The sequence below is a fragment of the Barbus barbus genome (genome assembly GCF_936440315.1).
Source record: "Barbus barbus genome assembly, chromosome: 9".
NCBI lineage: Eukaryota > Metazoa > Chordata > Actinopteri > Cypriniformes > Cyprinidae > Barbus > Barbus barbus.
This window is the reverse complement of record NC_136737.1, coordinates 32,864,134-32,882,274: the sequence shown is the minus strand read 5'-3', so window position 1 is coordinate 32,882,274 and position 18,141 is coordinate 32,864,134. Positions and strand designations below refer to the sequence as shown.

Below are 18,141 nucleotides of genomic sequence, written 5' to 3'. Positions count from 1 at the left end.
TGTCTGTAGATGATCTGTCTGTGTGTGTCTGTAGATGATCTGTCTGTGTCTGTAGATGATCTGACTGTGTGTCTGTAGATGATCTGACTGTGTGTCTGTAGATGATATGACTGTGTGTGTCTGTAGATGATCTGACTGTGTGTGTCTGTAGATGATCTGACTGTGTGTGTCTGTAGATGATCTGACTGTGTGTCTGTAGATGATCTGACTGTGTGTGTCTGTAGATGATCTGACTGTGTGTGTCTGTAGATGATCTGACTGTGTGTGTCTGTAGATGATCTGACTGTGTGTGTCTGTAGATGATCTGACTGTGTGTGTCTGTAGATGATCTGACTGTGTGTCTGTAGATGATCTGACTGTGTGTCTGTAGATGATCTGACTGTGTGTGTCTGTAGATGATCTGACTGTGTGTCTGTAGATGATCTGACTGTGTGTCTGTAGATGATCTGTCTGTGTGTGTCTGTAGATGATCTGTCTGTGTGTGTCTGTAGATGATCTGTCTGTGTGTGTCTGTAGATGATCTGTCTGTGTGTCTGTAGATGATCTGACTGTGTGTCTGTAGATGATCTGACTGTGTGTCTGTAGATGATCTGACTGTGTGTGTCTGTAGATGATCTGACTGTGTGTCTGTAGATGATCTGACTGTGTGTCTGTAGATGATCTGACTGTGTGTCTGTAGATGATCTGACTGTGTGTCTGTAGATGATCTGTCTGTGTGTGTCTGTAGATGATCTGTCTGTGTGTGTCTAGATGATCTGACTGTGTGTCTGTAGATGATCTGACTGTGTGTCTGTAGATGATCTGACTGTGTGTCTGTAGATGATCTGACTGTGTGTGTCTGTAGATGATCTGACTGTGTGTGTCTGTAGATGATCTGACTGTGTGTGTCTGTAGATGATCTGACTGTGTGTCTGTAGATGATCTGACTGTGTGTCTGTAGATGATCTGACTGTGTGTCTGTAGATGATCTGACTGGGTGTGTGTCTGTAGATGATCTGACTGTGTGTGTGTCTGTAGATGATCTGTGTGTGTGTCTGTAGATGATCTGTGTGTGTGTCTGTAGATGATCTGACTGTTGATGTGTGTGTTCTGCTCTCTTTCAGGTTTGCTGTCTGTAATCTCACTGCTCAGTGTTGTGAGAGTTTCTCTTCAGCTCTTCAATCCTCAAACTGTGTCCTGAGAGAGCTGGATCTGAGTAACAATGACCTGCAGGACTCTGGTGTAAAGTTTATTTCTGATGGACTGAAGAGTACAAACTGTCAGCTGCAGATACTGAGGTATTAACAACATATAAGAGATAATTTACAGTCAACTGGTCACAATGTTGATGTGTGTCTATAGATGATCTGTCTGTGTGTGTCTGTAGATGATCTGACTGTGTGTCTCTGTAGGTTGTCTGGCTGTATGGTGTCAGAGGAAGGCTGTGGTTATTTGTCTTCAGCTCTGAGTTCAAACCCCTCACACCTGAGAGAGCTGGATCTGAGCTACAATCACCCAGGACAATCAGGAGTCCAGCTGCTCAAACACAAACTGCAGGATCCAAACTATAACCTGCAGATACTCAAGTATGTCAAACACTAACACTGACATACTGAACGATGCAGATCTACATTAATGTGTGTTTGTGTGTTTATAGTGTGGATCATGGAGGAGAGATCATGATGACAGCAGGACTACGAAAGTGTAGGTTTATAAAAACACACACACACACACACTCTCTCACACACAGTTATGGCAGCAAAAGAAGCTCGTGTTTGAACTCGCGTGACTTGCTGCATGCTTTCGTTCACATCCTCCACATTCCCAACCCAGCACTGATATCAACCCAAATTGGGTCAAATCAAGTCAGCTTCCTAACCCAGCAGTCTCAAACGAGTGTTTGGACAGAAACAAATACCAGTGTGTTTTATATGTGTAGGCTATAAAAGTACACAGTACACAGTGTGCACGTTTATGTCACAAGCTTCAAATCTGAATTTTTTATTTATTTTTGACATGCACACACTGCAAAAATATAGAGTTTCTCACTGTTTGCACATAATAACCACTCTCTTACATGGTTTCTTTATTTATTTTGAACAGCCAAATTAATATTTTATGGAATGCCAATCCTGCCGTAAATAGCAAAAGAAAGAAAGAAAGAAATGTACAAAGAAATGTAAAAAAGCAAAAATAAATAAATAAATATAACTATACAAAGAAAAGTAAAAGAGCAAAAATAATTATTTATAATTTTATTTCCTTATGTATTTTTTCGGGTTTTTTCCACATTTATTTATTTTTTATACATTTATTTATTTCCTCTTTTTTTCACATTTATGTATTTATTTTCACATTTATTTAAAATAGATTAATTTCACTTATTTTCATAAGGCAATATGGCCAAAATATCAGGGGTTATGATTTCAGTTTCACGTGGGGGGTTGTCACTGTCTTAATGAGTGAATTCAGTCCATTTAACTGATTCCTTCAAATAGGTTACGCTGATTATGAAAACACCACTTGTTGCCGCGGTTCAGCTGTGGATTTGTTTCTGTGATAATTATATGTGGGCCTAATGTGTTATTTAAAAAATATATAAAATCTTTTCATGACAAAATGATCAAAAAGATGGCAGGTAGGGGACATGATCGGGGGAGCGCGACTTCTTATGTTGAGAGAAGGATATTTATTTGTCGTGGCCATGCGTTTAATGCATGAACCTGCGTGACCATATAGCAACCTTGGATATTCAGAAACGGATATTACGAATGCATTAATAAAATGTTTTGAATTTAACAAAGCGCAGAATTAAGAAAATATTATATTAACCTACCTGTATCTTGTGCGCGTGATATGTTGCAGATATATGCAGTCCACAGACAACATTTATGAACCTTGTTATAATCAATACATTTAAAAATAAGACATGACATACCTAGAAAAACTTTATCAATCCAGCTTTTTAAATCCATTCAGTGATCGTTTCTTTCTTGCTTTCTTTCTTTAATTAAATTACTGGAATGTAACGCGTTCTCTGCACAGGCATTTAACATAGGCTAGGCCTAGGCTATACATTTAATTTGTTTTTCTTTTTTTTTTCTTTTTTTTTTGGTAGCGTAGTGATTAAGACTGAGAATATTATATAAGAGTGCTGAAGTGTTCAGAGATCTCAGGAGGACACACAGCTGAATGATTGACCTGGGCTGCGTCTGAAATCGCACACTGCATCAGTAGCTACTACATTTGCATTTGAACGTACTTCACAACCGTTTATAAGTACGTTCTATATAGTATGAATGAAAGTTGGACGTACTACATCCGCCATGTTGATATTGTCACGTGACACGCGTCGTCACGACAGCGCGGAGATTTAAAGAGCCCACTCTCCTGAACAAACATTGGCGATGTGTTTGTGTTATTATTACTGCTTTCATTGCGTTTTTGCATCGGATTAAGCCTGGTTTATACTCGATGCGTCCGCAAGTTTGCTTGGGTGCGCGCGCCAAATATGACGTCATCGCGGTTTAGCGGAAGTTCGCTATGGGTGACTGCGACCTCATTTCGCATGGCCGTGTGCACAACATTTTTTGTGACTCGAGCGAACAGTTCGCGCGGTGCCGCAGTCAACATGAACAGCTTTGAAGAGATTTTGGCTGAACAGGTACGTCTGTACAGACATCTTTATGATCCGTCTATGTGTGATCATAAGGACAAATATGATAGGCAAATAACTCTTGGCGTGAAATTGCAACCACCGAGGGGAAGGAAGAAAGTGTTTTTCAGTCAAGTTCTTTTTGAGGTTCTGGACAAGAAGCAAACCAAGACTGCTTGAAGTGACACGTTTAACAATGTTAATTCATGAATCTAAATAATTATAAAAGCATGTTACAACAACATCAATATGTAATGTTGTTTGTATAGTTGTAACAGACTGTTCCAAAATACCTCACGTTTAAAAAGTGCCATTAGCATTTTTCAAAACTTTCATATAATTTAATTGTTTGCACTTTGTTGACCCATTCTTCTTATTTTTGTGGACTTATATTTTCTTTGTAATTTTTACATTCTTCTTATTTTTGTGTACTTACATTTTCTTTGTATTTTTTGTAATAGTTTTAAAATAATTATTCACATATGTGCCTGTAGCACTGTAACGCCATCTTGAATGATCTGACGTAATTCCGGTAAAATTCCTACTTCTCTTCTACTTCCTGCGGATTTAAAGGACAATTTCGTTTGTGCGCCCCCTGTCGTTTCAAAGAGTATCTCAACGGAGAACGCAGCAAGTATAAACGCTTCGTCCGCTTGGGGAGCACCTGGGGAGCACGCAGTCAGCGGAGGCTCGCGAAGCAGATCCAGGCGCAAGTATAAACAAGGCTTTATAAGCAGAGAACACAGAGCAGAACTTGATTGCGGATATTAAGAATAATTCACTCGTGCCTCTCATTTTCTGTGCGCCCACAGACTGCGGTAAGGAGAGTGACAGCTTTTGATAATTATTGAGGGAGTTTGCAAATGTAATATTGATTTAATACAACATATCAATAAACAAGTACTGCATGATTTTACTTCATTTCATCAACGAAAATAGTTCCAAATAAAGTAATAGCTGAGCCGCTGCACATCTCTAAAAGCAAACAGAGCGGTGTTTCATTCATGAATGAACTGTGTTTAAACTAATCTAGTGAGTCAGTGATTCATGATTACCCATTCATAAACACAGTCACTTGCTTCATTCCGGAATGAATCAGCCCTTCGAACGAATCAATTGAATGAATGATTCAGTGATAAAATCAGTGACTTACCGCCACCTGCTGGTGGTTTTATTTTTAGCATATCGTTTTAGTTATTTAATGCATGTAATATTTCTGTATTCAAAATGTTATATTTAAAATATTAATCTCCATGTGAATCTATGAATTTAATTGCACTCATGCCACCTCTGAGCCTCATTAAACGTCTGAAAATTTACCTACAAGCCACTTTTGTGTTCTTCTGTGCCACCTCTGGAGTACAAATATTTTTTTATTAATACTAATTATATATGATTGGTACCTTATTTGTCTTATTCTACTTATTATATTGTTTTAAATAGAATTTTTAAAAAACTTATACCATAAATGTTTGAATTTGTCAAAGATGAAAATTATTCCATTGCAAAGGTAAAAGGAAAATACCCTGGTAAGTCACTTTAAGAATAATATTAAAAGAGGGATAGTAAATAACATAGTTAATGAAGTATTATTAATATACAACTAATATTAACTTTATTTATCCCACAGGGGAAACTGTTACTAATGATGGAAATAAACTGAAATATTATTGTAATCATCATTCATATGTACTCATTTGAATAATCTTTATAATAATTCATATGATTTTACATGTGGCCTGAGAAAATTGTCTATTATTTTGGTTTGTGAGATAGGAGATCATGTACAAACATTCAGGAGGACACAAACTTCTTGAGAACGTTAAGTTTTATTAACCCTTGTACACCCTTATGGACATTTTTGTCCATTTTAGTTTAGTTAAACATTTAACATTTTGCCTGTGTTAATGCTAACTGCATAAATTTAGGCTCATTTCCTTTAATAAATCTTATTTTACACTAGGTACACAAAATTGTTACACTCAGCACCTTTTGGACAAAAATGTCCCCATTGAAACCCATTAAAACTACTATTATTAATCGCAGTGCAGTATAACTGTAAAATGGTGGTGATGGCGCAGTGGATAAGACACATACCTTTGGTGTGAGAGACCCGGGTTCGAATCCACTGTGAGACACCAATGTGTCCCTGAGCAAGACACTTAACCCCTAGTTGCTCCAGAGGCGTGCGACCTCTGACATATATAGCAATTGTAAGTCGCTTTGGATAAAAGCGTCAGCTAAATGAATAAATGTAAATGTAAAATGATGCAATTTTTGTTAATAGGCTTTCATTCTATTGGCAAGACTTCAAAATTAATTTTTTACTATTTTTTACCAGATCATGCCATTTTTTCAGGTTTGGTCTATAAAGGGTCTATAACGCAAATACTCGCTTTATTCCTGTTTTCTGCTTCTGCGTATTATAGAGACAGTTGGATAAATAGTGCAGCTATAATTGTGTAGGTGTGTTGGTATAGATGTCAGTGTGGTTTGTATGTGACAGTCATAAAAAAAAATTGAGTGTGTGTACGTGTGTGTTCTTATAAAAATTGAGAGAGAAACTCTACTGCAAATCACAAATCCAAGCACCGTGTGCACCAGCGGAGTTTTGCTGGCATCTAATGGGGAAAATTTGGTACTGCGTCCAAACAAAATCTTACTGAGAGCTCATTTTTTGAGATATCAACCTCAAATTTGGAACACAACTTCGTTAGATGTATGGCTTTGATTTCCTAGCAGGTTTAGAGTTCAACATGATTCATATATAAAATATTCATAAAATTAAATATAAAATATTGTTCATAAATCATTTTCATAAACTTAAACCTGTATAACTTTTTTTTTGTTTCACTTTTTAAACTTCTTTTACTTCATCAATAATCTGCCATGGGTCTTCTTTAAAATGAGACCACACTGAAGTCTCTGCACCCAAGCTTTCAATTTTTATGACCCTTCTTTTGACACTGACATTTTTGTCCACTATGGACCTAAGTGTAAGTTTTTTTTTATTGACGCACAAGTGTTAATAAAATAGATTAAATAGCCTACTGGAGAGACGCACAGACACGGGTAGGCTAATTCACACAGGCAACCGTTACCTCTCTCTCTAGATTGAATAATTAATTCAAGTAGCTAAATGTTATAATTAATTAATTCAAATAAATGTGATCTTACCTCACTATTTCATCTCTTTCTGGTCTGAAGTGGGCAGAATGCTGAGCTAATGGGCTGTAGCTTTGCATCAGGGGGTTCTTGCCTTCACGTCGTGCATTAAAATTGTTCAATGTACAGCTAGCCGTGCATTATCCCTTATGTTAGGACTGCACAATTAATTGAATTTCTAATCGCGATTACGATTATGGATGCCACGATTACGTAATCGTTCAAAGCCGCGATTACAAAAAAACCCAAAAACAATTAAAAATGCCCACTTGCATTACTCTGTGTGCTTAAGAGGTGTTTGCAGCGCGGGGTTTAACAAACTCAAACACACTGGATAAAATACATTTTGTCTAACTGATAGTCATTGTCTCTCTGTTGTGCATGATAGATATGTTGAAAGCCAAACGTGTCAAAAGCGGAACAAAATAGTGGTACTCATTTGAACTGCGTGCCACACTGACCTTTTATCCGCTCGCCTCAAGCGCGAGCTATGCGTTTATTACAGTGACCAGTTGCGATCACGCGCTAAACAACGCTGTGAAATCCAGTAAGAAGCACTCAAGTTCAGCGCAGAGTTCTCCAGTACAAATCACCTCTCTTTCATTTAAACTAGTTTAAAGCCAAATAAATCAGAGCTGTTATTCTCATCAACACTGATGCAGAAACAGTACAACAACGATCCAGAAGACGTTTCAGTCCACAAATCACCCACATTTACCATAGTTTTACTGTAGTAACACTAACGGTAACAATGGTACAGTGGCAGAAAAGTAGGATATTCATATTGAATATTATTTTATTATTAATATACTAAATACACTCCAAAAAAAAACTGGGTTAAAAACAACCAAATTTGGGTTTAACCCAAGGCCTGGGTAAATATGTTAAAGGAGTAATGGAACATAATTACATTTTGTTAATTATTCTGTCATTTGATGTGGATTTGTAATTGACTGAGTGTCTTTAGGCTACTGTTTTTCAATGGAAACACCATAGAAACCATTTAGTTAGGCTACTTTTTTACCATGGTAATGAGGTGCTGTACGTTTGGTTATGTATAAAAGATGAGGCTGTTACAGTTTTCACAATGGTACTGTCAAATGTACATCTGCATCCCAACTCAAGCTCCTGCTACTCTGAACTCCAGCTCCTGTGCATTTCAAAGAGACAAAACTTGTAATATCACATGTTCAGTGCTACCAAATCAGGTGCTGCTGCCACTGCTGTCCAATGTTAGTCTGGAGCCCTGATAATATAAATTGTACTGTAAAATGTTACTGTAATTTGAAATTTTGTCTGTTTAATTGTAAATGAAATGTATATATAGTAAACCATTTTTTCTTTTCTTTTTTCTTTTAGTTTTAGTATAACATTATTATACCATGCATAATTTTACCTTTTTTTGTTTAAAGAAGAAACCAAACCAATGTATAGTTGACATTTGAGGCTCAATGCTATAGAAAAGCCATAAAAGTTCAGGAAGAGTGTTTTCAGCCTTTTTTTTAAATATATGTTTTATATAAAAATATGGCATGCAGCTTCATACAATGGCATAAATCTGTTCAAAATAATTGTTATTAATAATCGCAATTCCAATCTCAAGGGAATAATCAACAATTATGATTTTTGTCATAATCGTGCAGCCCTACCTTATGTATTCACTTTTTAGCAGCATTTTTTACGACAATATTTAAATGACACCCTGGTCATTCTTGGTATTCCCAAAATGGTCCCACACAGTGATGGGCAGTAGCGTCGCTACAAGTAGTGACGCTACTAATTTAACTACATTTCTCAGTAGCGTGGTGGTAGCGTTGCTGCTTTCTGAATCAAATAGCTTTTCAGGAGCTAAGCTCTTTTTTTGATCAAGTAGCGCGGTAGCGTCAACAAAAGCTAACGTTACATTTTCCAAAGAAAGCATTCTGAAACTCGAGCTCAAATCGGAAATATAACAGCTACAGATCACTGATACTAGATCAGTAAGTGACACTAAACAGACACTAAAGCTCGTAACGCCATTGGCTCCTCCAACTGTCTGTCAAACCTCATTATTCCTCCCGCCTCTCTCGTCAATGAAGTGCGGCACGCAGTTTGGAGCATCTCAGCTTGTTTGCAGTCTAAAGGTAAATAAAGAACTGTTGATTGAATAAGTACAGTGGTTTCTTTACTCAAAAAACACTATTTATAAAGGCTAATACTTTTTTTTTTTTTTGTATTTGATGAGCGGAGAAGAGTTTCTTAGTCTAGCATTTGTTGTCAAGTCACAGCCAAATAGCTTGTGCGAAGCTCTGAATCTTTCATAATATGATACTTTGGCCAAATAACAGAAAAAAACTGAACGCCTACATAATGACAGAAAACTGGGGAAAACAGGACACGAGTCAGGAAAAAAATGCAAATAAACGTAGCCTATCTGTAGGTCTAAACATCTATATGGTAACACTATTCAATACGGTTTCATTAATTTTAGCTAATGTATTATCTAACATGAGCATACAATGTATAAAATACATTCATTACAGTATTACATTAAAATACATTTATTACAGTGTTTATTAATCTGTTATCTAAATGTTGAAATTAACATTAAGATAAATGCTGCAGAAGTATTGTTCAGTCTTAGTTCAAGTCAAGTCAAGTCTGCTTTATTGTCAATTCTTCCACATGTACAGCACATACATACAGAGAATTGAAATTGCGTTACCCTCAGACCCTTGGTGTAAACAGTTAACATTAAACACGTTCAAATACAGATAATACGGTTTAACATATGTACATACAACTCTATAGCTATACAAGTAAGGACAATGTAGAAAAAAAATAAAGAAATGGATAAAGTGGCATAAGGCGCATGGCAGATAGTGCAAACCAGTTAAATAAAAACAGAACTGTGCAGATATATTTGTAGTGCAAAAAGAGCTTATCAGTCTGAGAGCATTGTAGAAAAATAAAAAAGATAGATAAAGTGACATAAGGCACATGGCAGAGTAGATGGAGTGCAAACCAGTTAAATAAAACAAAAACTATGCAGATATGTGTGTAGTGCAAAAAGAGCTTGTCAGTCTGTTAAATTGACAGGAGAACAGTCTTTTTATGAGACTATCCGATGAGGTAGTTTGCAGTCAATGCTGGATGAGGTAGTGATCAGTCCAATGCTACACAAGTGATAGGTGCTGGTCACAGTTTTTAAGTAGGTGGGGGTGGCTGGTCCTGGGGGTGTGGGGAGCCGGAGGGGGGGGGGGTCTCATAGTGTCAGAGTTCAGTGTTGTATGGGGTAAAAAGAGGGGAGGGGGGGCAGGGACGGGAGGGAGTTCAGCTTCCTGACAGCCTGATGTATGAAGCTGTCCTTCAGTCTGCTGGTCCTCGCCTGGAGACTCCGCAGTCTCCTCCCTGATGGCAGCAGACTGAAGACTTCATGTTAACTACACTAATGTTAACTACTGAACCTTATTGTGAAGTGTTACCATTTATATAAATGTATCTGTATACAATAAAGCAGTGTTAATTTTGGCAGGCTTTTTTTTTATTTAGTCTTAGTCTTTATCTTGAGACGAAAATGCTTAGTAGTCTTGGTCACATTTTAGTCATTTGAGTCTTTCATAGTTTTAGTCGACGAAAAGTCATTGCATTTTTGTCAACTTTTAGTCATTACTTTTAGTCAAACTGCAGTTACCAACATTTATTTTGGTAGCTATTTTATATGTAGTATTCAAACAAAAATAGTCATTACCAAATCAATTACGTTTATGAGAAATTTGAATCAAGGATTGAATTTGGGAAAAACTGGAATAAATTTTATTTTTTTGGTAGAGATACAAATTGAACTAATTGTTCAGAGACAGTAGGTTTACATAACAAGTATACATTTATTTAACATCTTTTGTTGGTTAATATTAATGACACAGATAGGTAGGCTGTTTAATTAGGAATGCTGTCCATTTAGGACGGATGCATGTAATACTGACACACATTCAGATTTCACCCACCTGTTTACGTTCACTTAAGCCATAACCGACTGTATTTACATGAGATACTCTACACGATATACATGTGGACTGCTGTGTGTATATTTGAGCACTGAGAACTGATCGCGCGCTGTGTGAGACTGAAGAAAGTGGAGCACTTCTATCAGAGTGATTCCGCCTATCGCGCCTTCACTAACTATAAGTTAATCAACAACGAATTGTGACTCCCGGGAAAAACGGGTTGTCTGGTCACCCTATCCCTATAACCATTCAGGTGCTGAGGCCATTGTTTCAGATCGCTAGTTTGTGTTTTGGTAGCGTATCCGCCCACTGTGGCTGCCATACTGTGACTAGATATACAAACGCCCTTCATCTGATTGCGATCCAATGACAGGGACGCACATTTTGAAAGACAAGACAGTTAACTTAGCCTATAGGATGTATTTTGAATGTCCGGTAGTCCTCAAATAACATTTTAGTCCCGTCTCGTCTTGTTAACGAAGACGCGCATAAATTTTGTCATAGTTTTTATCATCAGATATTAGTTTTATCTCGTCAACGTCTCGTCTTAGTCACAGAAAAAAGGTTAGTTAACACTGCAATAAAGCCACAATGCCAACTACTAATAGGAGGTTTCCGGCCAACAGCAAAAAATTATTTTGCCTATGTCACAATTTGAGGTCAATCCGGCCCTGTATTTGATACTGATTATGTTGCCAAATTGGTTTGGAACAGCTGTTGAATAAGCAATTAACCTGAACTATTATGCCTGTCTATCTGCTTGACTGACAGTTTTATTGATCACTGAGAGAGCACTGACTTGGTATGATGTTGGTTCAATATAATTTTTTTTTTTTTAAATAGCTTGGATGTAGTAAACTACTTATGTTGCTGTAGCTTAGCTTGCTATATTTCCCAGGGCTGTAGCTTTAGTGTAGTAAAGCTTCATTTAAAGAAGAGTAACTATTAGCTTAGCTCACTACATTTTCCAAGTAGCTTGCCCAACACTGGTCCCACACTATCGACAAGCATTTCTCTGGTGGAAATAAAGTTTTGCTGTTTGGTCCCTCTGTCACAGTTAATCTAATGTGTGTGGTAGCATTTTAAGCTGGTGCAACGCTACTGTAACTTTGTTTTCGTTTTGCGCAAGCTGCAACTGTTCTGTTCCGTGTAAGAAATACTCAGTTTATTGTCACATCAACTTAATTTAAGGACATAAAAAGACTTAAATGGCTTAAACGGTACAAGAAAAGACTTTATTATAATTTCAAGAGGTTTAAAACTTGACAAGAATCATGATATGGCCTAATGTGACGAAACTGACGATTAAACTTCATAAGGTTATGATTTAATTGAATAAACAAACAAACAGTCAAAACGTGGAATGGGTGTTTTGATATGAAAGTATTTCTGAATGTGCCTTCAAAAATCCAAATGATTAAAGCAAGGTCAATACTGAAATTAGGGAGTAAAAAAAAACAAGTTAGATAACAATATATTGGCTGATATTCTTTATGTGTATATTATAGTACAATACCAGTCAAAGGTTTGGACACACTTCCCATTTGTAACGGGAACGACGAGACGTGAGGCGTGCGGATCCATTTGCGAAGCTTTATTATAAAACATGGTCATATACAGGCAGGGTCAGTAAACAGCAAACAGGTATGGCAGGGGCAAGACACAGAGCAATCCGTAGAGCAAGCGTAGGTCAACGATCAGCAAACAACATCCACCAAGGGCTAGGCAGAGCGATAATCCAGGTATACGAGCAGTAATCCAAACGGGGTACAAACAGTGTCCAAAGGGCTTAGGCAAAAGGGGTAAATCCAGAAACACGGGCAGGAATCAAACACGGGAAATCTAACAAGGTAAACTGTCAACTGAGAACGCTTTTTAAGGTAGCAATAGCTAAACAATACTCTGCATTATCCGAGAGGAAGTTCCAGGCTTATAAAGTGTGTGATTGGGTGATGGTGATTGTGAGATAGTTCTCAGGTGTAAGCATGATCAGTGCGAACAGCTGTGTGTGTGACGTCAGTGCAGTGGATGATGGGAATTGCAGTCCAGAGTCATATGTGACAGCCTGTGTCAAGCGAAAGTCAATGTGATGGAAGAGCGACCTCTGGTGGCGATCGGGCAGAAGGCCACTGTAGTGACATTGTTAATAATCCTACATATATTTATTATTATTATTTATTTTAGCTTTTAGGGAATCACTCTTAAGATTCGATCTTCATATGATTAATTGTTATTAATCAGAACATCCAACTTATGCTTTGTTAACGACTTGTCCAGCAAGCATTAATCTCAGCAAGTTATCTCTTAACTATTTTGTTTATTTCACTCGTGGCCAACAATCAAAATAAACAACTAGTTAACTTAGTTTAAGATAGCTCTCAGGTTTATGAGCTTAGGTAAACGCAATCTTTGAGGCAAATAATTACAATAAGTAAAATCACATAGCACAAACAAGAGATTCTTAATAAAGTCAAAGTTTTATTCACTACTCTAACACAACATTAACTAGACAACACAAAACAGACATAAACACACAGATAGGCGCGAGTTGTTTGTATCTGAAGAGAGAGAGAGCCTTAGGTTTCACTGCTCGTTTCAGCCTGAGGGGAAATCACACGCAAAACTCTATCTTTACTCTTAAAAGATAAATATCACCAGTTGCAGCAGATTCAAGAGAATTGTCTTACTGTGCCTTTTGTTGTTTCCGATCGAACTCAGTCTTTCCTTCGGTTCAAATTCAGGCTTTTCCTCAGGTGAATTCCGTCCTTTGCTTTGGTCGAAACGGGCCGCGTTCGGGTTGGCTGTTCCGTCGGTCGTGTGACCAAAATACTCTTCAGTGGTTGGTCGTTGTCGTTCTGACGTGATGAAGCTTTCAGGAAGTCGATTCAGGTGTTAGTCTTTGGTTGTTTGCAGTACTCAGCCGTGGTGTTAAGAGGCGAGAAGCGCTTTGCAGCGTGAGCAGAACGAGAGACTCGCGAGGCGTGGTTGAGCCTCCTTTGGTTTTCAACTCCAACACAACTTCTCGGTTGTGCATCTGGTTTTAAGCGAGCCGATTTGGGATCTGCCTTCGGGCGCTTGGGCCAATCGCAAGTGTTTCTGTGGGGCGTTTGATCCAATCGCAAGTGTTTCTGTGGGCGGAGCCCCGCCCTGTACAGTTGTGTGTTTTGCATACATTATCTGGTTCAGTCACTCGTCACATGAACAACTTATTGAAAGCAAGTTTCTATCCGTTATTGTAATCATGCGTTGATAAAACGGATCATTCTCATTCAACCATAATATTCTTCATACGGTTAGCTTTCTAAGGAAACCAAACAGTAGCCGTTTAACATGCATCAAAATACAAATATCCTTTATATTCAATTTCGTAGTTAAGGCATTGATTAAATGATCCTAAATTCCCAATAAACATATCAATCATGTAAAAATGAACAACTAGTGATCAGGAATATAAAAAAAAAAGATTACATGGAAAAGATTACGTAAATTCACACAACCAGCTTATAAATGTCACCAACAAAAACGTCCTTTAATATATATATGTCTATAAATGTATGGTGTATATTGTTTTTGTTTTCAAGTAGAATTTCAGCCACAGAAAATTAGTGTAACCTTTGTTCCCTTTTAAACATATTTAGTCCTTCAGGGTGTGGCTCTCTTTGTCCATCTTAGAGAGCGCACAGAGAGAAAAGGCGCGCGTTTTTCCTCCTCCTCTGGGAGACGCGCAAGGCCATAAACGTCTTCTTTATCTGATTATTTTTTTGAATTACGGCAGTTTTAGGACTTTCTCTGGCGCCGATGTAAAGTAAGATCCGGGAGTATGAGTTCTGGTTTTTTTCAAAGTCAGCCAAGGAAATTCTCTTCGTTAGATCCTGGCCCTATGGTCCCAGGAGAACAAGGGGAGCCCGGAGCGAGGGGCTCCGCTATAATGCGAGCTCTGATCCATCCTTGCATCAGGAATGTGTTGAAAATAAGTGGGTGTGGTATCCTGATCAGGCATTACACCACAGACCAGATTCGTGACACCATTTGTGTGTCCAGACGTTTGACTGTTACTGCATATAGAATACAGTATATAGTCTGCATAAACAGAATGCATAAACACATTTTTTGCAATGATCACGCAAATGTGGTGATCAAACACTTATCATGACGTGACAAAGATATGAAATGGAGACAGAGTATTTAGCAATTTAACAATAAACTTTATTATACAAAATGAGTCTGACATCAGTGCCCTTAACAGTAAACTTCACTTCACTTGTTTATGCAGGAAGCAAAGCTTTTCCAAATGTAAACATTTAAAATGAAGATATAATAATATTAATAATAATGAATAATATAGTGAAGTGACATTCAGCCAAGTATGGTGACCCATACTCGGAATTCGTGCTCTGCATTTAACCCATCCAACGTGCACACACACAGCAGTGAACACACACACCGTGAACACACACACACACACACAGCAGTGAACACACACACACACAGTGAACACACACCCGGAGCAGTGGGCAGCATTTATGCTGCGGCGCCCGGGGAGCAGTTGGGGGTTCGGTGTCTTGCTCAAGGGCACCTCAGTCGTGGTATTGAGGGTGGAGAGAGCGCTGGACATTCACTCCCCCCACCTACAAACCCTGCCGGCCCGAGACTCGAACCCACAACCTTTGGATTACGAGTCCGACTCTCTAATCATTAGGCCACGACTTCCCTTAATGTGTATATATATATATATATATATATATATATATATATATATATATATATATATATATATATATATATATATATATATATATATATATATATATATATATATATATATATATATATATATATATATATATATATATATATATATATATATATATATATATATATATATACACACACACACACACACACACACACACACACACACATACCTGCCAACTTTTCAAAAAACCTTGGAGTGAGATATTGTCAGGGGTGATCAAAATTATGCCGCGCATGCAGCCACACAAGTTGGTGGCTCAGATATCAGAGAATTGGAATTAATTTGTTGTTGTACCCTGCATTCTGGTGGTTTGTGGGGAGGCCCAAAGCCGTTGATGGGGCAGCCTACTGGAGATTGACAATATTGGTTACATTCTGTGAAGCAGACATAGCTGAAGGCCCACCCCCAGGAAATTTTGGATTAAGTAGATGTGATTTCCTGCATTCTAGTGGATTTTTGGGTGGACTGCTAAAGATGTGCAATACCTGAACTTATTCTGATTCATGTTTGGCATAATGGCTTGTAGGGCCTTCTAGACTTGAGCTGAACATTCAACCAGAAAACTATTGTTGTGCCTAAATGACTGCCTATGTACCACAATAAAGCCTTATTCATAGAGCAGTGTTTAAGATTTGACCTAGGTAGGTTGATTGATATTTTGATTAGAATGGTATTAAACTAATTCTTAACTGAAACCTAGCCTATGTTGTGAATAATTGTATTCTTAAGAGCACTTGATGATTAATGTTCAGCCAAAAACGACACAAGATTAGTTAGGGAGGGACATTATTCTTCATTCAAAGCCTCCCACCACATGGTCCATCAGAAACAAAGAAAGTGCAACAAAGTGCTTAAACAGTACAACTTTTCAAGCAATAAAACAGATGAATGCATTACAAAAATAACTAAAAATGAGGCATAATCAGTATCAGATGCAGATCAGAAACTGGGTGAAGTCCTTGTCTATGATCTGTGGGCATGGTTATACTGGCCTGTGGCCTTCTTGGAGGCCTTGATGATATCTGAGGGGGGCTCCCATTTGAAGCAGGGCTCCAGATTGGCCATCTTTATGGTCATTATTGATGACAGGGTGCCATCCAATGCTAGGCTGTTTCTTCTCTTGGTTTTGTTCAGTCCCACAACTGAAATATACGCTCGGATATACGCTGCTCTCGCACAGAGAGAGTCAAGTCAAGTCAAGTCACCTTTATTTATATAGCACTTTTAACAATACAGATTGTGTCAAAGCACTTAACAGTATCAAATTGGAGGAAAGAGTGTCAGTAATGTATAATAATAAGATTAAACATTAAATTCAGTTAAAGTCATTTCATTATTGAATTCAGTGATGTCATTGTCTAGCTCAGTTTAGTTTAAATAGTATCTGCTAAATCAAATTGATGATAATCGCTAGTAATTAAGTGTCCCCAACTGAGCAAGCCAGAGGCGACAGCGGCAAGGAACCAAAACTCCTTCTGTGACAGAATGGAGAAAAAAACTTGGGAGAAACCAGGCTCAGTCGGGGGCCAGTTCTCCTCTGGCCAGGATATTATTGTTTATTTATTGTTTTCTTATTGTTTTAATTAAAACTTTAAATGTATAAATGTATTGTATTTCTATTTTTATATTGTTGCAATTTCTAACAATAATAGTATTATGCAGTTAGGTATTTTATTATATTTTTTAGTTATTTTGTTTTATTGTATTTTAAGTTGAGGTCTTCACTGGGGATATGTCCCCAGGGCTCATCCAGGTGTCCGGCCTCCGCCGACGATCAGGGCCACATACATCATCTCCCGGCGCCGATCCACAATCTGATCTGGACACGGACTGAGAAACAGAATAAGAAAGAAAAAAACAAATATTAGCGTAGATGCCATTCTTCTTATGATGTAACGAGTACATCATGTGTTATGGGGAGTGTCCCCGGTTCCAGTTGATCTAATTAATGCAGCCTAACAATCCTTTAATGGATTTGAATAATAGAAGTGTATTAGTGTGTTATGTGTAAACCAGGTTAAAGAAATGTGTCTTTAATCTAGATTTAAATTGACAGAGTGTGTCTGCCTCCTGAACAGTGTTAGGTAGATTGTTCCAGAGTTTGGGCGCTAAATAGGAAAAAGATCTGCCGCCCGCAGTCGATTTTGATATTCTAGGTATTATCAAACGGCCAGAGTTTTGAGATCACGGCAGACGTGGAGGACTATAATGTGATAAGAGCTTGCTCAAGTACTGAGGAGCTAAGCCATTCAGGGCTTTATAAGTAATTAACAAGATCTTAAAATCTATACGATGTTTGATAGGGAGCCAATGCAGTGTTGACAGAACCGGGCTAATGTGGTCGTACTTTCTGGTTCTAGTAAGGACTCTAGCTGCTGCATTTTGGACCAGCTGGAGTTTGTTGATCAAGCCTGCAGAACAACCACCCAATAAAGCATTACAATAGTCTAACCTTGAGGACATAAACGCATGAATTAGTATTTCTGCACTTGACGTTGAAAGCATAGGTCGCAATTTAGATATGTTTTTGAGATGGAAAAACACAGTTTTACAGATGCTAGAAACATGGCTTTTAAATGAAAGATTGCTATCAAACAGCA

At 37.8% G+C, this 18,141-nt stretch overlaps 1 protein-coding gene across 2 annotated transcripts in view; it reads left to right on the top strand.

Annotated features, from left to right (window-relative positions):
• The window catches only part of LOC306875131 (protein NLRC3-like), a gene marked incomplete at its 3' end in the record, with an annotated part of 91,279 nt that overhangs the window by 69,956 nt on the left and 3,182 nt on the right, over nucleotides 1–18,141 (top strand). For both annotated transcript variants that reach the window (XM_079425553.1, XM_079425552.1), the window contains 3 exons: nucleotides 1,104–1,277; nucleotides 1,392–1,565; nucleotides 1,637–1,683. In XM_079425553.1, the coding sequence (XP_079281679.1) occupies nucleotides 1,104–1,277; nucleotides 1,392–1,565; nucleotides 1,637–1,683 (395 nt within the window). The remainder of the gene's footprint in view (nucleotides 1–1,103; nucleotides 1,278–1,391; nucleotides 1,566–1,636; nucleotides 1,684–18,141) is intronic.